Genomic DNA, 21,903 nt, shown 5'->3' on the forward strand with positions numbered 1-21,903 from the left:
GATGGTCATTGACTTCAATATATCTAAAATCCAGAAATTAATTTCCAATAACTACAAGCTTACTGATGTATCTCCTCCCTTCTCTACACTGCTTCACCTATTGCAGTAATAAGTATTCGCTGTATTCAAAGCCCTGCACACCGCCCAAGAATGGAACATTTCAGGGTCGCCTTCTCCTAAACTCTGCAAAAATAGGGGTAGAATTTGAAGATCTTTTGACCACAGCACTACACAGGATTGCACTAATGCCTATTTGTGATTTTCCCACTCCTGTAGGTCTCTGAAGAGGCCTACAGGCAGCTTGCAATCCTGCTTAAAACTTGGGCCGCACACAGGTGAGCTACTCGGAGGTAGCTGAAGAGCTACAGTAATGTGTATGTATGTGGCCTTGTAAAGCGCACTGCTGCCCTGAGGCGTCGTGGCGCTGTAGACCGCTGGGGAACCCGTCCTGGCTATCCCTGTGAGATGGTCCCTACTGGGTATCTCCAAGGTGAAACCAGACATCCCCAGCGAATGTGGGGGGCCGTTGTAGAGATGAGGCAAACGAATGCCCAGAGTTGCCGAGTGTGATCCCTGGTTAGAGTAGGCACCGAGGCGAGAATTATCGAGTCCGCTGACCCTGGTCCACGACCCTGCCACGTCGGGAATTGAACCCTGGTCCCGGGCCGTTCTCTGCTTCCGGGTCTGCCGCCTCTAACCAGTGAGCCACACCACTGAGCTACTGGTTGGAGACCCCTGTACTAAATACATAGGGGTGCTGCATGGCTAAATTAATGTTCGTAGGTAGGTGACCATTAGTGACTCTATCAGATCTTCCTCCGGTTCAGGTGAAATGGGTACCATTAAACAGAGTGGGAGTTCATGACTGGCACTCTTGGAATGCCACAAACGTCTGTGCACTGTACCTCGCTAGCGGTTGGTCAAAGGAGGCTTCCGCTGGGATGTTTGGTACTCGCTGCTAGCACGGATCTCTTGGATTAGGGTGCACCTGGTCTTTCAGACAGTGATAGCTCAATAGCCACACGTTGCAGGACGATGAGCCCAATGCCTCTGAGTTCATATTTTTGTCTCACCCAATAGCAGTTTAGAGAACAAGCATTTGCAATGCAATAGGTCTCGCAATTACGCAAGTTTGAGCTATTGGCATTCTAAATGGCTATGCCCTGCGGGGACGAGTCGGTCGGCCTGCATTCAAGCTGCTGCATGCCCCGTCACCAGGAGCAGCAGGCTGGGCGCTGTGAGAGGCGGGCTGCTGTCGCGTGCCTCTGAAGACGCTGACTCTGGGGGCAGGAAACAGAGGTTTAGGGCTGTATTTGCACGGAAAGCCTTGCCAGTTCGGACAGATGAAATTTGTGTCACAGAATATTTGATCATGATTGTCTCAGCACGTATTAGGATTGCATTAAATACAACAGCTCACGAGAAGGCGCGGGGGTGGTTCATGGAGTCACTGGGTAGAACAGGTCAAGGTCTGAAAGTGACTGGGAGCGGAGACTGAAGGGGGCTATAAACAATATATATATATTCTATATTATCACCTACCCGTGAATGCTTACAGAATGAGTCATTTTTGTAGGGCACTTAAGTCCTGAATTTCAGGTAAAGGCAGTAAGTCAGACATGTAATTTTAGGGCACTAACGCCATATAATGCAAACTGAGTCACTAGAAAAGGATCAAGCAACACTTAGAACAGGAGTAGGAGCCATCAAGCTTGACTACGCAGTGACCTCTACCTGGGCCACCTTAGGAAACCATTCTCTTGGATACTACTAGGGCAGCGGTGAACACGTTCATTTTCCTATACACCTTCAATAGGCCATACTGTAGGCTCGTTTGTGGATGTTCCTAATGTACAATTTGGCTTACTACCATATAACGTAAGATGATGTGGCTCGAATTACCCTATGAATCGTGTTTCCAGTTCTAGACTTTTCCTTTCCATATCAGAGTTTTAGGTGCGATAGTCCAGTGGGTTCATTTGCAGTAAAACTAGACTACATGTCACAAAATGCACCACTGCCATTTACTTCTGTGAGACACAAAGTATGCATAACAGTAAACCAGTCTGAAGGCCTAGGAAATCTAAGGGCAAAATATGCAAGTTCTCCTTCATTATGTACCCAGTATTGGAGATGATTTGTAGTTATTAAATAAAAAACAGCTGCCAAGTGGTCAGTGTCATGCGTGACGCCTTCAATCAGCCTGGCTTTGGGAGGTATTAAGGTGGGGAGGAATGTGTTAATGAGGCAGTTGCAAAGGGCCGAGCCGCTGAGCATGTCTTGTTCAAACATTGGTGACTTATCTGGAGAGCAGGTTCTTGGGAAGCGAGGCTGGGTGTTCCCCATGACGCCCTTTGTGGTGTGTCGGTGCCCGGAATCGCAACATGTTCTTGGTCTCCTATCAGGGCGAGATGGCCATGCTGTTGGAACTCTCGGCCGCAGTGCCGAAAACAGCTTCCTCAGCTCCGTTGTTTATTCCTTTAAAGCGGTATGCAGCCGAAGCCAGGCCACATGTGAGAATGTTTCTTACACTGCAGGCAAAATGATGTTCTCAGTAGTGAGCACAAGCTGTCTCCGGAGCCAACGGGGGGAGGAAAAGTGAAAGAACGCGATGCGCGCGTGGTAGGCATGCCGTGAGCGTGCACGTAGTCGTGCCCTGCGACTCATGCCTAGTGGTGGCGCCTGCGGTCTTCGCCGCTGTGCATGAGGAGTGCTGCGCGGCCCTGGGAGGGGGCCGCCAAAGCAAATTTTTAAAAAAGCAACCCCTGCACGCCATGCTACACGCCCGAGGAGCCTGCCTGCCTGCCTGCCTGAGAAGAGCTACCGGGAGGCGACCAAGGCTGGTGAGCGACGGCACTGCCGTGCCTGTGATTACATTCTAGCCGCAGTGCGAGCTTATTCACTAAGGGTTCTTTAAAAAAAGGTTGGTGGACAAACATATCATCGAGTGTCGCAATGCCAGTATTAATTTCTAAGAGAACTGTTCCTTGAGGATTGTTCAAGTATGCTCAAGGCTGACGGGGAAGTTCCGATGTGAATAGAGCAAAAGAGAACACCCTGCCTAGAGATATAATGGCCCTAACTAGAGGGTCCAACAAGTATATATGGAGGGGTGATTAACCTAGGAGTTGACACTACACACAACAATCACAAGGTCAATCCAAATAGACTCTACAGATCATATTAGAAATATATATGTTTTTATTTCTTTTGGGATAACAAGGATATAAAAAGTGGATAGTACTTTCGTATCACAAATACATTTAGAGCATAAAAAAAGACAAACATTGATATGGGGGCAACAACGAAAGGGGAGATAGGGCTACATTAAGACCTACCCAGTACCAGCCACACTTCAAACACACTATCTCGCTTACTTCAGTCTCTTCTCACTCTGTCTCATCTTCTACCATTCACCTTTCATTCTTCCATTCATTCTTCTAATCCTGGCGAGTACAACACATAGGTGGTTAATGTGTTGTATGGATCGGGATGTTGGTCCAGGTAGATGATTTTTACTACGGGTCCTGATGTAATTAGGACAATGACCGTATTCCTGGAGACACAAGCCGACGCGCGTTTCGGTGACAGGCCAATGAGGCCACACCTTCGTCAGGGCTAGGGGCAGTATACTGGGAGGGACACAAGGGTAAAATCTGAAAGATAGAGAGCAAAACAAATTTCATTTTACTTTTATATATATATACATATAATGCTCATTGAACAGTTCTGTGTTACCAACATATACTTATCATGGTTCTGGTCCAATATAACATTTCAGACATATATTGACTATTAATGCGATTCTAATATAACATCTTATCCATACATTGGATATTGGAACAATGTCCCTAATGTTGACCTTTTGTTGCTGTGCAATGTCAAGACTCTCTAGAGACACTCCCTGAGATAGATTCCCTATTGCGTGGAATCTGAATAGGCATAATGATAACCTAGACTGAATGAACCATAGAGCATAATTCATACAAAAATTAATCTCCACTTACATACAGGTATATAAACCCCTTTGTGTACATGTTTTATACCCACACTTCTCATTCTTGCACACACATGACCATATAGTTAAAATGAGGCCCAAGTTCCTAAACAGGCAAGTTGTTATACTTTTCATTAGTTAATCAGTGCGGGTCTCCGCTAAAGACCAAACAAATCATTTTTAATCATATATAGGGAGAATTATTGACTTATTTAGTCAGACATATGTCCTGATATTTTACCTGTATGATTATTTATCTCTGTTGTTAGAGATCACAGGCGTCTGATGGCAGCGTGTTGCACAGGAGCGCCACTGTTTCTAATTCATGACGGGGAAGTTCCACCTGGGCGCCATGAACGCAAGCACCGAGTGGTGCTTCCTTTACAAGCTTATGTACTAAATGGAAAGGCGCGCGTGTCAGCACAAAAGTAAAGAGCGCGCGCACACTTTGGGAATGGAATTGGGGGGCAGGGGTAGCGGCATTACACCACATTTCGTAAACCGATACACCATGTTTATCTTTCTACATCAGTCCTATCTAAACTGTGGACAAGACCCAGGATAAAATGGTGCACAGATCTCCATCACAGACAAATCAATGGTGTCTTTCTATAGTTTCCTCTAAATCCATCAGTGTCCATGCAAGGAGCGGCAAGTACTGCAGTTTGTCTGAGTCAAAGGCAGTTAAAAAGCAACCGCAGAACTCCCACAAGGCAACGCATTCTTCACAAAGGTATGAAAATGCAAACGCGCTCATTGCTAGTCCATTTAGCGGATGACAATACCATAATTACACTCCTGCCGGCACTACTGACGAAGGCCACATTACCATGACAAACAGACTGCAGTGCTGGGTACACGAACACTTCGACCAAGCATGTTGTTGAAAATCAGCCGCCTTCCTTTCCAAGTTCACACGCACAGAAACCCTCTGAGGAAGCCAGCAGTGCATAAAAGGATACATTCAGTAAGAATCAAGACACCCAGACAAACTATAAAAAGAACGGAGCCAAGAGAGCGAATCACCAGGGGAAGCGCGTGGCCTTGGGCGGCGCGGGCCTGTCCAGCCGCCCTCGCTCGTGAAAGCGAAAGTTGAAGCATGGGGCGTGCGCGAGAAGAGACGCGCACGTTCACAGCGCATGTCTCTAAAAGCGCGCGGTCACAGCCATTGTCTGCAATGGGTTTATTGAGCTCGTGCACATCTTATGTCTCACTTCGCTAGCTACCCAGCAACAATAAGTCTCACTTTTGCAGCGCCTGGCGCTGCATCGCTACGCGAGACCTAAAAAGGAGGGCAGCCCTAAAGTGCTTCTAGGTATAGGGGAGCAGAAATTCCAACACAATGACCTTTATTTCTTCAACCCAGTGCTGAACTACAAGCAGTATCTGCAGCTCCAGATTGGTGTTCCGTTGTAGAGCTCTCTGCTGGCCTGCATTCTGAAATAGCAAGTGGGCTGCAGCTCAGCATTGAGTTTTATTGACCTGTACAGTGCTTTAATATTCCCCACCTTTTCTCTATCTGCACAGACCAGCCTTTTGCCCACGAGTATCTTTTTCCTCTCGACAGTTTCAATGTAACTTCTGTTTTCCATCCTCGTCTGATTTTTTCATGCTCTTTTTCTCTCTCTCTTCACTAGGGAGGGCCAGTAGACAATCTCCTGCTCTTTAAAACTCTTTAACTGTTCCTTCTCACAGTACTGCAGTGTTCTCGAACCAAGGAAACCCTTTTCCAGAGCCAGTTCAAACCAAGGGGCACTACCACCCCTCACGAGCCAGTCCTCTGACCCCTGAACAGAAGCAGACGGTAAGTGAGGTCGGGCGAAAAGGATGACGGGTGGTGCCTGGGATGGGACTGTCCTTTCTCTAGGCCTTGATGTAGTTCTTGAATTAGCTGAACACTCTGTGTTTTCCTACTTTGTTATCTTTTGATTCACTTTATCTGACTATCCTCACCATCATGGGATAGGGATAGAGTGTATAAAATGTCTTTCCGTAAAAACATGATTTGTTTTTAGTTTTCCTTAAAATTTGATACTTGGTTAGCCATCAAAAGATTCTAAATGCAGAGATAGACTGTGTTAACTTTCTTCAATGACATGTCCTGGTATATTTTTGGCACCCATATCACTAATTTTTCTAAATTTTATTTTAGTTTTATTTTTAGAGATTTTAATATCTGCCATTTTTTCTTGCTTTCAGTTGTGATCGATTTTCAGTTATCAGGCGCAATATTTTCTTTATGATCTATATATCCTCAGCCAACTTTTTTTTTTTTTTACTTGAATGAGTTTGGTTTATGCCAAAATGTCATCACTGCTTTTGTTTTATTTTGTATTGAATATGTAGTGTTAGTTCATTTTTTAAAGTTTTAGTTTGTATATTCCCTGAAAATGTTGGCAACAGAGATCATGATGTGTGCTTTTTTTTGTCAACTGACATGAGATCTGTGATACTGTTTGTAAGAAGCTTACTCTCTATATAGTGCACCGAAATGAGCTAAACTGTGCAGAGTAATATCTCGTATTTTTATATAAATTTTGATACCAAGAACTTCCTTAGCAAGTAAGTACTTTTAAAAATATCGACTTTCACAGGTAAGTAAAATGTTCACTTCAATGCTTCTTTATTGTAATGCTTTCCTACGGGAGAAAAAGACATAGATGGAATACATGTACTTGCGGTAGGTTTCCGGAGATCCACTTCAGGACTCATTGTGGTAGGGGGGTAAGGTCCAAAGTACCACCAACAGTTAGAGTAGGATATATGATGTTACAACGCGTACTTTTAGCACGCATACCATTACCACGGATTTTTTACAACGCAGGTCATGTTACAACGGATACCTTTACAGCGCAATACACTACAACGCAGATACTATTACAACGCATACCATTACAACGTAAGTATAGGTAAGTATATAATATTAATATATATTTTAAATAATTATTTTTGTAATATTTAATTTAATTATTAATTTAATTTTTAAATAATTATATTAATGAAATTAAATTAATTTTAATTTTATTATTTGTAAATATATATTAAAAATACCCCTCTACCCCAAAACCCAAACCCAGCCCTAAAACCTAAAAATACCCCTGTACCCCATAACCCAAACCCAGCCCTAAAACCTAAAAGTACCCCAAAACCCAAACCCAGCCCTAAAACCTAAAAATACCCCTGTACCCCAAAACCCAAACCCAGCCCTAAAACCTAAAAATACCCCTGTACCCCAAAACCCAACCCTAAAACCTAAAAATACCCCTGTACCCCCAAACCCAAACCCAGCCCTAAAAACTAAAAATACCCCTGTACCCCATAACCCAAACCCAGCCCTAAAACCTAAAAATACCCCTGTACCCCAAAACCCAAACCCAGCCCTAAAACCTAAAAATTCCCCTGTACCCCAAAACCCAAACCCAGCCCTAAAACCTAAAAATACCCCTGTACCCCAAAACCCAGCCCTAAAACCTAAAAATACCCCTGTACCCCAAAACCCAAACCCAACCCTAAAACCTAAAAATACCCCTGTACCCCCAAACCCAAACCCAGCCCTAAAACCTAAAAATACCCCTGTACCCCAAAACCCAAACCCAGCCCTAAAAACTAAAAATACCCCTGTACCCCATAACCCAAACCCAGCCCTAAAACCTAAAAATACCCCTGTACCCCAAAACCCAAACCCAGCCCTAAAACCTAAAAATACCCCTTTACCCCAAAACCCAAACCCAGCCCTAAAACCTAAAAATACCCCTGTACCCCATAACCCAAACCCAGCCCTAAAACCTAAAAATACCCCTGTACCCCAAAACCCAAACCCAGCCCTAAAACCTAAAAATACCCCTGTACCCCATAACCCAAACCCAGCCCTAAAACCTAAAAATACCCCTGTACCCCATAACCCAAACCCAGCCCTAAAACCTAAAAATACCCCTGTACCCCATAACCAAATACCACTAAAAAATGTTAAACTTACCTATAATAATACTTACGATGTAATGGTATGCGTTGTAATAGTTTGTGCGTTGTAGTGTATTGCGATGTGAAGGTATGCGTTGTAAAATGACCTGCGTTGTAAATGTATGCGTGGTAATGGTATGCGGTGTAAAAAATCTGTGGTAACAGTTACAAACCGTTAGAGTATACCTGCCCTTAGGCAGCTGGGTGCAGAGGTGCTGGTCAGGTCGGCAGCCTTACACTCTACACCAAAGTGGGGGACCCTGAAACAAGCTGCAGAGTGCTGCTTGGGGACAAGTGCTGGAGTTCCCAGCGGGAGGGGGAGGGGGAGAGACTTGGTTCACAAGGGTCCTGAGAGCAAGGCGCTTCGGTTCAGAGGGGCTAGTGTATTGCAGGTCCTTGCAGTTGTGATTCTTGCCGGTTGAGGGTGAAAAAATCTAGACAGATGAGCCACTTTGGAGGTAGGTCTCTGCCCTGCTGATATCCCTCGACGGCTGCTCGGTCTTGGTGTCCGGATTGGACTCAGCCAGGCTTTGGTTGCTGCAAGGGATCCGGTACCCCGGGTATTGGTGATGTGCGATTCAGGTTGGTCCTGGTGTCTTCTCACTTGGTTGGGAGATACATTTGACCTTCTGAAGCACGGTGACTCCTTCATGGGCGGCTGCTGCATCGGTACGACCAGGATGCGGCAGCACAGTAAACCAGATGCTATCTTGGTGCCTGCGGACTGCATGGGGAGTAGGTTCTCTACTCCAAGGGCGTTGCTGGCATTTTGCTAAGGGCTGGCAGTCTACCGGGGTACTTGGCAGATGCTCAGCTGCAGGACGATTCAGTTTCTCAGATTGTCGAGACTGGTGCGGTCTGGCATGGTTTGGCGCCAAAAAATCCACAGCAAGTCTTCAGTTTTCATTTTCGTGGCTCTTCTTTGTCCTGTTCTTCTGGTTCCATTGAATCTGATTCCTGGCATCAGGGTTGCGACCTAAATATTCAATTTAGCAGCTTTAAGGGAGTGACAGGTTGTAGTCAATGGGCTTCCCCCTTCCCCTCGACTCAGTAGGGCATCGAGGTACCGACGGACAGAGCGGGGCCTCATTGTCCTGAGCGAGCGCCAGGCGAGGTGAGGCCATCTCCTAGCCAATGTGCGGGAGCAGAATAGCTTAAAACACCATGACTTCATCTCCTACCAATTCACCTACAAGAGACTGGTAGGTTAATGTCTCTGGCATGGTATGTACTTTGATCCTTACTATCACAGTTGCAGTAGTGTCTTATGAGGTCCTGAAGAAAGCCTTCCCAGGCTGAAACATGTCGACCGATTGATCCATCTATAAATGGTAATATATGCTTACATCCATTTTACACTCTGCTTTTAATTTTGGCACCATGGTGACCGTCTCAATAAAGGTCTATTAGGCACCATGCTAGTCAATTTTATTTCACCACTTTCCTTATAGCACATTTGCTTTCTACACTGCAACTTTCTTTCACTTCCCACAGCCCTTGAGACACTATTACCCAACTTTCCATCACTGGCGAACTACATACTAGTTGTTGTACTCACATTTCCTTCTTAGTGAGACACCTAGTAGACACCAGGCTGGTGCTCCTTCAACCCAGATGATGAAGTTCCGCCAATGGGTGGGCTGATGGGTTCACGTCTGCTCTCTTCTCTCATTCGTACAGTCTATACCTCTATGCTCCAAGTACACGTTAGACATTTGAGGCCACCACTGACCTTAGCACCCCTTATGTGTTTCTCATTAGTCCAATAGGGGTAGGGTGCTGTTAGGTCTTTAATCTCGCACCCCTTTTAGACCCCCTCCACTTTTTGTATTTTCCTTTCCCTGTAGTCAATGGGCTACTTACCTTTAGGGTGACTAAACCCCTATATGACAACTTCCTGTGAGAAGTAGGCATAACCCTGACCCAATGAGCCTAATTCCACCAAAAATCAAGATGGTGGAATTCTAGTTTTCGTATTCACATCCGGTAGCCTACTATTGGTGTGGAACTGGCCTGATAGTGAACATGCCTCCTGAGTAACTAATGTTCCTGCCTGTCTTGGAGCCAAATGGGCCTCGGAGCAGGAGGTGACATCGCCCTGGTCTGGGGGAAGCCGGAGTCTCATGTCAAAGGCGGCAGAGGCCATTGAGGCCTCCTGCCTTGATATGCTGATTATTTGTCTTCCTGCTTGGAGGACATGACAACACCTCTGGGCTGAGCAGGCATTGTTTCTGCCCTCGGAGAGCATGGACCGTCACCTGAAGGGATCAGAAACCTGTCTGTGGTGGCAGGCCGGTCTACCTCAGTCAGTCAGCACACTAGAGGTTGGTTGGTTTTCATGGTGTACCTCTAAGTTACCTTCTGGATGCATGTATTTATAAATTCATCACTGGAGTCAGTGTGGGTTTTGTTAATATGTTTGATACCAAATATCTTTAGTTTCAGTGAAGCCATCATGTAGCTGGGGAGCTCGGAATCACCAGTGCCCAGTACATATACGCAAGATGGCTTCCCTGTTCACTGGCAATGTCAAGAATCGACTTTGACCTCACAGTGGCATATCTGCCCATTCAGATATGTCCTTACATATAATATAAAGCACACAGGAGGTGTGCCATGTTGTGTCTTCACTTTTGTCAATACGGAGCTGTAGTGGGAACTCAAGGAACAGGTCGCCCTCCTCTCAATTTATCAAATACACACAAGACCTGTTCCCTAAGGCTTATCAAACCTCAAATGTAGACGTAGAATTAAAAAAAAATTATATCTACGTTGGTCAGTCCTTGCTTGCAAGGTAGTGTCACACCACTTTATTTGCCTTCTTTTTATAAAATGGTGTCTTTTGTCAAATGACAGTCATACCCAATCAATTATTAAAAGACTGGCAACAATGGTATATATACCCAAAAGAAACACACCCATAAATGTGTTTAATATTTCGAAAATAGTAAAAAAAAAGTAAAATGGCACCTCACGTGCACCCCACTAGTCGAGCTTACTGAGTACCAATCAGCAAGCTCGACTGGTGGTGCGCACGTGAAGGAGTGACCAACGTAGATATAAAAAGAAAAAATTTTATGTCCACATTTGAGATTTGATAAGCCTTGGGGAACAGGTCTTGTGTGTATTTGGTGTCTTCACTTCACCTCTTTAGCATCAATGCCCTCTGTACGAGGGGTACCATTTACCAGGGACTTAGAGTGCTAAATGTATTGCCAATTAGGGTAATACTTGTACAGTTTTAGAGAAATATGTGGCACTGGAGACATGGATAGCAGGAACGCAGTGCACTTCTGTCAAAATTGCATCATTTAACAGGTAAAAAGTGGGGGGAACCATGTCAAAAAGGAGCACTTTCCAAGACTGTTTTGAAACCACTTGTGGAAACCTAAAACATTTGGCTACAAGGAGCGAGTGTTGGTAGATTGGTGCTAAGGCGGAAGGGAGCCTTTGTCATGGCTCTTCCCCAGAGACTATGTTCCCACCGTAATGGAAGACATTGTCTTTAAGAAAGTCTCCATAGACCCTGACAGCCAGGATAAAGAACCCATAACAAAACCGCTTCACAATAAAGTAGCGTGCAAAATCCTATATCAATATATCATATCCAAACCATTCGACAACAGAATTGACAGGCAACAATGGCTAGAGATCTGCTGCCCAACCACTATTTAATATTTCAGAATCATATGAAGGTCGACTCTAGCGCAGATCTTCCAGATAGAACTATACCTCTTTGTGCCCTTCTTCCCCCTCCTCTGCCCGGCCTCTCTCCCACATGCACAAGACAATATAGAGTGGTTGACCCAACTGTTGAATCAGCATAGGAATTCATAAAAAGTTATGAAGAAAATAATAAGTATAACACAGGACTTGCAAAATAAGTTACGAACGCAAGATGTCTACAATTACTATTTGCGCGTCGTATACACTTTCTGGTTAATCCCACTGCTAGATGCTGCATCTGGTGACTTGTGCAAAAACGCTTCCTATACAGATTCACAACTAATAGAATCACATACTCCCCCACTGTGTAGTGTTCTACTTATCTGATAATACACTTTGACACACCACAGTAGGGTGGGACGCACTATATAAATGATACAGCAACATACAATACAAGCCAGCCCTTGTCCAGATTTTTGGAAATCTTGCTGTTCTGGGATCGGATTCATCATCACTTGCCTCTTGTGCCCGTTACTCTTTTGTTTTCAGTTGATCTAAGAGGACAAAAGTAAATGATTGCACTTTCTATATCCATGTGCTCCAAAAAGAGACACTGAGTTTCTCACGTTTCTCACCTTTTCTGACCTACATCAGAAGCTCTTGTGGACAATACCTGCCCGAGCGCCTTATTGTGTCACTGGCTGGCTTTTTTATCAGGAAAATAGAATCCACAGTCCGTCTATCTTGTGCAGCATACCTCTAAGATTTCTTTGTTGCTATCTTTTATCAAAGCTCTGAAGTGATTTTTATTTCTGGTGAATACTTCTAACCGCAGTTTCCTCACGTTGGACTATCCCCAACACCTTTGTAGATCCAGACAATTTTGTAGCAGTATTCCCGCTCGCCAACAGTTGCTGTCTATAAGCACCACCCTTGTGCGCTGACTTCAGTTCCTTTCTTTCCGATCCTTTTGACGTGGATCCTGACCTCAACTCTCACGTTGCCCATCTTCTACCGACTCCTACAACAGTTCTTGAACAGTGTGCTATGGGGCCATGTCCCCACTGATAACAACAGGATCCAAGCTGTGCCGCAATGGCAGGAAGCAGATCTCTGTCACGGATCCACATGAGGCGTGCCTTTGGCACTTGGGCTCTAGTCACGACCCACTCATGTGGTAAATGAGCCCTAATGCACCTGAAGACAACTCGAGACTGGGAGGTCAAATAGTATGTGGCTGAACACGAAAATAAGTCTTCACGCAGGTCCTGCTCCAAGTCACAGCACCAATCACTGGGCGGTTCACGCAACTGCTCCACTTTCCACCAGTCATCTTCAGGTAAGTTTAATTCTAAGCGCAAGCATACGAAAACAAAGCAGGACTTGACCCTATGTTACCATTCTGACTCCATAGAAAAGGTACAAGGACAAAAAGATTTAAGTCTCCTTCCTTCGAAGTCGCCAGCCACAAACCGATTTCTCAGTTGGTCTTGATGTTCCCCAGGTTAAAAGTTGACCCAGCAGCAGATCAATTTCTTCGAAGAGACCATGCTGCAAATCTTTATTGCACTTCTGGCTTCCTCTAGTGTGCCTTGAGGTCCTTCTTTGGTCAGGTTATCGCCATCGGGTCCTTCCCTGAGGCGGTCTGATAGTTTGGGGTCAGTTACCAGGTATGTACCGACTCAAGTACAAACTTCTACTCCACCCCCAGAAATCCACACCAGTCCCTGCCACCCTGACGTCGGCACCAGTGGATGATCCGGTGATGAAACCCTTGTTGTACCCTGAACCGATGTTTGCTCAGGCTTGACTAATGTCACATCATGAAAGTACAAAAGCACAACCAGTTGTAATGCAGCCTGATTCTAACGCTGTACTTCTAGGGACTATCAGCAGAGAATCCATTTTCCTTTTGGTTCTTACTCTGATTGTGTGAAAGCAGGGTTCATCTCAGGATACTGATGATGATGGTTATGTGAATGGCAAGCTCACCCCTCTTTATGCTGATGATGCCTTATACCTTAAGTTGCAAAAAGCCAGCTGGCTTAATAGACCAAACTTGACTCGTCAGATGGGCTACTGGTGGAGAAAAATGCCTCATTTCCAAGGGTGGTTTGGAGGCCAGCTGAAGTACTAGCATTACAGCTGCCCTCCATTGACAGAAATGTTGCAGCCTGGACCGGCGGCATCTGAGCCCTTGCTACTATTTAATGATGCTACCTGATTGGACCAATGTTTGTTACCGCCTGTTAGCCTCTAGGTGACTAGCGACACCTGCTGCATTGGAGCATGGAGCATATGCAATGGAACACCCTGTCCACCAAACTCCTCCATTCGCCTGCCTCATTTAGAGACGGGTGGACCTTACGATTTCTGCTGCTTGACGGAAAAGGACCTCCAATGTGGCCATCAGGGGAAGGCCATTAACTCTGCCCATCCTATTTAAGGTGAATGCTTAAACGTCTTTTCTTCCTGTTCATCACCGCAAATAGATATTAAGTAGATTAGTCTTCAGGAAAATATAATGCATTTATTTCATCAAACTATCTGTAACCAGAACGTTGGATCACTGACCCAAAACTGACGAATGTAGACATTCAAAAAATTAATTGAGAGCATTTCTGTATCTGTCTTCCATACTTTGGCCATACCTTCTTTGCTGTCAAACATCATATAGAGTAGTATGGGGGAAACGAATTCATAGCAATGCCACAGAATTGGCAAAGTACAGAAAGCGTCTGGCTATCTGGTGGAATAAACTGAAGGGCAGCCGCCCACCACAGTAGTAAGAGGAACTCACACGATTTGTCAGAGGCCCAACATTATGAAGGCTGAAGGTCAAATGCCCGACTGGCTCAGTCCCACCACAGTGCTGTTTTTGCATTGCGACCTGCCATTTTTTGCAATGTCCTGGTTGATCTAATCTGGCACACTGCAAAGAAGCCATACATAAGGAAATCCTGCCTCATTAATTTTCATGACGCAGAAACCGTCTGCAAATGTTTGTGAACTGTTGTAAATCGATAGACTGAGTTCTGCAAGAATAGCAGACCTCTGCCATTGGATCTACAAAGAGACAGTTTTTCACCTCTGCCCCTCAGGACTTCAGGGTAGCATGCTTCAGTCCATGGAGCATATTTCCGCACCTTCTGATGCCCGCTGCTGCCTCTCCGAGTAGAGACTGTCCCTCTGGACAGCTTCCGTATGCAAATCGTTTATTTCTGATTAGGGCAGTCTCTAACCTTTCAATGCTTGGTGTCTCTCGTCCTTGATCTATTTCTTTATGAGTCGCTGAAGGGAGGCGCTCTCTTACCCCACTTTTATGAACCTCAAAGACTTTTGCAGATCAGAATGTCCCTTCGATATATTGGATGTTTTAAGTGTGAAACCTGTCCAATTCCTTAGCACAGCCTATGCAGTCTCAAAAAAAGTATTTACATATCCTGATCTCTGTATACAAGGGACGCTCACAGCGACTGAGCATGGACTTTTTGGAAAACATTTACTTTTATCATGTCCAAATCATTAAGTTTCAAAAGATAAGTTTATTAAATGTGCATAAAAAGAGAACATCAAAGTATCATGTGTTAGAACATCAAAAATACACTGCGTTATTGAGCACGCCGCTGTAGAGCAGGTCCCACTACTCCACTTATTATATAGCTACACAAGGCTAGACCATTTACCGCCAGCCGACAGACAAATCTTACTGTTATGGCGGGCTAAGACCAGACAAATGAGATGGAAAGGGAGACCTACTCAACAAACCCCCTGTGGCATGGTACATGTCTCAGAACTGCTATCATACGAAGAGGGTTTCGGGGATGGGACTTGGTGGGTATTTCGACCCTTGGAGATGTTATGAGGGGCTCTACTTTAAAATCATTTCAACAATTACAGACTGATTTCGGCCTCCATAAGTCAGAATTTTATACATTTTTACAGCTCTGACACGCACTCTCCCCCAGATCCAGCCCTTGGAGGGTCGCCTTCTAATGGTGGACCTCGGACTACATAAAATCATGCAAATACATCAAACAGTGATGACCCACAACCCCACCACTCATGACAAAACCCGACTGGCCTGGCAGGCAGATATTCCTGAATTGACGGATGACGATTGGGCCGAAGCGATAGCCAGCCCAAGGGGCGCGCGCGGCTGTCTCCACACGCTACAGGGTCATCCAGTTCAAATATTTGCATAGAGTTTATTACACTATGGTACGACTGTGGCGAATGGGGGTCATTCGGTCCCCAGTATGTCTGAAGGGTGTCAGAGAGGATGGGTTCTTTTTCCATACGGTGTGGACCTGCACGGCCTTGCACAGCCCTGCAGCCCTTTTGGAACAGGGTCCGGTCATGTCTTAATGAGGTGCTGGGGTGGCTGCTCCCACTGGATCCACGGCTGTTTCTATTGCATTCCACGGACGACATAGGGGGGAACCGTTAAAAACAACATCTACTTTTGCTTGCCCTCACTATTGCCAAGAGAGACCTAGCGCAGGGTTGGAAGGCATCATCTCCTCCGACTATAGGCAAATGGAAGACTGAATTAGATAAGTGTATGGGAGCTGAAATCGCAGTCTTTGAGGCTAGGGGCTGCCCCAGGAAACATGGTAAGATATGGACAAGGTGGGCGACATATCGTGGAATCGACTTGCCCCCCCCCTACCTGAGGAGGACCCATGAGTGGTATCCTCCGATTCCTGCCATGCATCACCCCAAACTATACAGTTTGATTCTATTACCATTTTGCTGGGATGAATATTGGGAATCTGTTGAAATATGTGCTGTACCTTGGAATTAGACCACTGTCTGCATATTGTTTATATTTTTGGTTTACCTGCATGTTTGGCAGGGTTTGTTTATTTCCATGGAAATGGTTATTGATGCACATATTGTCCAAATGATCATACACGTAGGGCTTCCGCCCGATATATTGCAAAATGACCAAATAAAATGTGTTGTTAAGAAAAAAGAAATGCATTGCGAAAGGTATCAATAGTGACCGATAGGCAGCAAATCACAAGATAAATGAAAATGTATTGCAGGAATGAAACAAAAATGTGGAAACCGGCTCTGAAATTGATAAGTATACAGCTAAAATGAGTATAAATGTCCGAATCATTAAACTCACTAAATGTCACGTTATTGTTACTGCTCTGGTGGATTAAAGATAGTGGTGTCTTTCTCTATTTGTATACTATATAATAGACTTACAAATCAAATTTAACAGAAAACCAGTTTACTCCTAAAAATAAGCAGATTAACACTTCACTCAAATGTAATCACCTCGAAATTAAAATTTCGCTGAAAAGGGAGTAAACCAGGCCAGCTGCATTGTTGTAGAGCCTATCGCCATTTACTGCATCTGCTTTTTACCAGTCCGCAATGGGCAGCGCTGGCCATACAGAAGCAAGCCTATGGGAACTCGTGGCAATATGGTAATGCAGAAGAGAAAAGATGGTCAATCTGGAGGGAAAAGAGGAACTTGAAAGCAGAAATAGTAGGGTACCGAAGGTAGTTGTGGGTGAAGACAACAATATAAATGCTATCGGCAGACAAATGAATGAAGGTGACGAGAGCTGGCTGCAGAAAACTATTTTTAGAAAAAAATTATAAAGCAAGAAAAACCAATCTAATTTGAACAAATTGTTCTTAAACAAATGATTTCTCAAATTACTTTTTAAAATTAAACATAAACTCTTCTTCCGAGCTTTGAATATCAGCGATCAATAAATGCTGCTCTATCTGGTTGTTATTCTTTGATAAGGAAAAAGGAAGTGCACTGTGGGGAACAGAATCCAGAAACTAAGGGAAAGCAGGTGGCCAGAAATGGAGGAAACCAGAGCACAGTAGGAGGACAGTGATGAGCTAAAGGCAAAGAATCACAATGTAGCGTCCCCTGATAGGGTCCGTCCCCTCTAACACTGCAAGGGCCCCATGATCCTGGGGTTGTTCTGTGTTCAAGTTATCAACAAAAATAAGCCCAGAAAATGTTTCTGTGTGATTAGGCGATATTTATTTGTTTTCGGCCATCTTCAAATTTAGTTAATCATATCGCTTGATTTTGGCAGTGTTGGCAGTGATATGCAAATCTGATCATACTATTGGATACAATCCATCAATCCCTTCTTCCATTTTACCAATTTCTTCTAAAGGCAAAGAAGAAATGAGGCAGAACTCCATTGTCAAAGCATATTTTAGCTGGTGGCACTAAGGTTTAAACTAGCACAACAAATAGTGTGAATGTGATGGTCGCACCCTCCCTGTGACAAGAAATAGTTTATTATTAAACAGAAGACCTCTGGACTTTGTCAGCATACCCCCATACCTTATGGCCTAGATGCAATGTTCACATCGCAAGACAACCACGGGTCTTCTCTTTGGAAAGGTGTCTCTGTGTGTGTGTCAAAACAGCTTGTGTTTGCAATATTAAAGTACACGATTTCTGGAGGTGCAGCTGTGTGAAGCCTGTTATGTCTAGGTGCGAGGGACAAATAGAACAAAATAACAAGGGGCATTGTTTTTTAACCTTGAACATCATGTGCAGACTAAACCTCAGAGCACAGCAAAGAACCTTCAAAGCAGACAGTTCTTATGTGTAAAAGGGGCATAAATAAGTATTGCGAAATAGATGCTTGCAGTGTTGTGCGCAAAATCAGGTTCATGGCATCGAAGCTCATGCTAATTTAGTAATTGTCAACAATGGACCTATAAGCCTTACTACAAGTTGTTGGGTATTCAAGAAAAAAATGCACATTGATCAGTTAAATAAATGTGGAAATATACTAATTTCAACTTCTTTTTTTTTTTTTTTTTTACACAAAACCCAAAATGAATAAGGATAAATACAGATAAAATTTGCTAAAAAGAAATATGGATAAATACAGACGGAAATGTCAAAAAAGAAATACTGTAAAACTGGGAACCCTAATTACAACACACCGTGGGACTGTAGCTGCCACTGTATTCACATTCCTGAGTTTTGTACTGTCTTAAACTTAACTGGCCATTTTTTATTTTTTGATAAGACAACATAAGCTTTGATGGCAAAATCTTTTGTTAACAAAAAAACTTAGAACCGGGTTAGAGCCCGCCCATTACTTACTATAACTTGCCATTGGTCTGCTTCCATGTCACTCCCATGCCTGCTTTCAAGGTTCTCAAGTAATAGCACACTTCAATCACACCAATATAGTAAATGGCTCAGACTATCCCCAATTGGTCAATGTGTTCTCCATACAGTGTTTTACTTTGCTTGTGTGTGGAAGGACGTAATGTACATGGCCCTCTAAACGAGATTGACAGCGAACCTACTATAAATGTGATTTAATCAAATACAAACAGTTCAGGCACCGGCCTATGTTGCTTGCTTGACTGCCTGGTTCTCGGTCTGCCTTGATGTGCCCTTCATTTCCACCACAACGGTATCAAACATGGAGATGCATGAAGCAGCTGGGTGTCCAGACCTAGTTCACCACAAGTACAGCTCTGCACCTCCAGTTCGTTCTGACCTATAGCGACTCCAGTGCTGCTGAATATGTACGCTTGAGAATAGGTGAATCTGAAGATGGTACAAAGGAAATCCTCAGCACACGTCCGTAGTGTATCTAAACATTTATCTGCTCATTGAATGCACAAATAATAACACAGTATTTTGAGTTTCTTGTTTCTCCTTCTTTATTCCGTGACTCTTCTCGTACTCGAGAGTCACGTTTTTTGGACTACTTTGATGACGAAGCTGTCCGTACGAGCTTGTGGTTTAGGCAGACGGAGACCCTTCCTGAATGAAGAATCTATTTTAAAGCAGAAGACAGATCTTGTACCCTTTGTGGGTTGGGATTATCACCACATAAGAAAAGAATATACCAATGATTGTAGAGCCTTGAGAAAGTCGCGGGATGATTTCCCAGTGTATGCGATGAAACACATGTCGGCTGAAGAGAAACTATAGCAATAAGGTATGAAATGGAACCTCCGCAGGTCCTGCACTGATTCTGCGGAGGTTCACTGCACTTAAAACAATAAGTCACCCCTCTCGCAGGCCTTTACAATCCTGAGGGCAGGGTGCTTGGTTCTAAGTGAGAGGGTGACACTGCATGAGCAGAACACCCCTGCAGTCTACGGAGTCCATTCTTGTGGGTTGTCATTGAAGCAGCCATATACGACATATAGAAGGGCATTACGCAACCGCGTGATGACTAACTCTAAAATGGCTGAAACTAACCTTATCGTGTTTGGTGTCAAACATGTTGGAATCATACCCCCCACACTGGTAACCAGTGTGGGAGGTAGGATTACACCCCTCAAAAGCAAGCTTCATGGGGTGCCTGGTGTTCCCGATACCAGCCTTCTAGTCCCGGACAGCACAAAATGGTCGCTGCCGACCTGAGATACAATTCTGCCCTCCTGTTGCTCAGCCAAGCTCGAGCAGGGGAATGCAGAACAATAGGCATCCTATTACAGGGAGGTGAGACCATCTCCCTGAAAGGATTTTATTTATATGGGCTGGGTGGGTGTGCTTGCCAGCATCTGAAAGTCTGCATGAGAGGCATATTTGGTGTCCCTGTGCATAGTCTAGTTCAAACCAGTCCTGGAAGCTGTTGGCTCCTGCTCTGGTGCTAAACTGGACAAAAGACATGGAAGTAACCTCCCCACTGTCCTCACCCTTCCCTGGGAAGGTCCCCTAAATCTTGCCAACCCTCTTCCGTGGGTACTTAAGGGCTTACCTGGCTGTAGGACCTAAAATTCGACGTGGACAAGATTCTGAACAAGAAACCACTGCACTTTGACCGTCTGGACACTCTGGACTTTGCTGGACTTCCTTTGGGCCCGACTTCGTCTCCCTGTCAGTCTGAAGCATATTCTGTGCCCGTGCACCATACAGGATCAGTGCAGGACCTGCGGACGTTTCAGGACAACCGAAGATAATCTTGCTTGGAGTGAAGGAGTCTCTCCCCTGTATTCGTAGGCACCTCAACATTGCTGACCGGTCTGCTGATCACTAGCTCCTACGGACTCCGAAGGGTCCAGCAACATAGGAGGTGGGTTTCTACGTCCCTCGAGTCCCGAGCTGCCCTCTTACTGAGTTTGAGGCCAGTATCCCTCGTGCGGGCTGCAATACCCGAACCCCTGTGCCCTGCGTTCATTTGCAAGTGCTTGTTGGCATTTCTTTAACAAGTGCATTGTGCTCCGTGTAGCCACAACCATTTTCTACCAAGATCTTCGACCACCTCACACCAAGTGCTTCATGGCCTGTTTGGTGAAACTGCTCGAGGTCCTCTCGCGACTCCTGTGCCTCTGGCCCGTGGGTCCATCAGAGGGTCAACTTTGCTTTTCTTGGGCTCCCCTGGTCACTCTTGCTGTGGTGAGTCTCCTGGACCTTGCTGGTCGAACCATACACTATCTTGACTTTCTGCATGGGTTGCCGTTGTCAAGGCTTGTTGGTGCTCCCGCCGGTCACGACCCCTCAGGACAAGACCTCTCAGCACTCGATATTCTTTGTGGGACAGCTCGCATCCAGCTCCTAGTTGTCTTCAACGTCGCCTGGTCCCTGCAGCTGCAGAGTCAAGACCACCGTGAACCAACCTAAAGCAGCCAACATCAGTGGGCATTAGTCTACCGAGCCCCTGGTCACTCCTAAGTGACCCAGACTCTGTCCCCTCTGCTTTCAGTTACTCTTCATCAAGAATCCACGTTTGGATTCCACCTGACATTCTTCTTCATTCCAGCAGCGGCACTTTCTCGAAGTCCTCCATTGGGTTCGACTGCAGTGTCCGACACCACTTCATCCATATGCACCCGGCTTCCCAAGGATAGGTAACTTGGGTACTTCAGTATCCATGGGTGGGGTAACTTACAAACCTTCTGTCTTCCACTGAGTTTCTTCGAAGTCCACTGGGAAGAGTCCTTAATCTCTAAAACTTCAACCGCAACTCTCCCTTAGAGTTGTACGGAGCACGCGGTTGTGTTCCCGCACTGCACCCGTCCTTCGTGGGGTCCCTACTCACTCACCTTGGGTGGTTCCTTGGGGTCCCAGCGATTCTACGTCCTCTTGACCTCATCCCGACTCAAGTTTTGGTTCTTATACCACTTACTTAGTATATGGTGACCCCGCCCCACTGTGTATTAGTGCTATTTACTGTCATTTCTGTGCTTAAGTATTGTGTGCTTTGTGATTATCTCCGAGTAGGAGATACTGTCTCCTACTAGATAGTGTTATTTTAATAAATATATATTTTTATAACTACTGTGTGGTTTTCCTTTCATTTAATCAA

General features: G+C 44.9%; 1 protein-coding gene across 2 annotated transcripts in view; it reads left to right on the forward strand.

Moving 5' to 3' along the window:
- Positions 1-21,903, forward strand: part of PROSER3 (proline and serine rich 3) — a 127,400-nt gene that overhangs the window by 49,706 nt on the left and 55,791 nt on the right. For both annotated transcript variants that reach the window (XM_086929988.1, XM_086929987.1), the window contains one exon: positions 5,693-5,801. In XM_086929988.1, the coding sequence (XP_086786114.1) occupies positions 5,693-5,801 (109 nt within the window). The remainder of the gene's footprint in view (positions 1-5,692; positions 5,802-21,903) is intronic.

The sequence above is a fragment of the Lissotriton vulgaris genome, chromosome 7, assembly GCF_964263255.1.
Source record: "Lissotriton vulgaris chromosome 7, aLisVul1.2, whole genome shotgun sequence".
Taxonomy (NCBI): Eukaryota; Metazoa; Chordata; class Amphibia; order Caudata; family Salamandridae; genus Lissotriton; species Lissotriton vulgaris.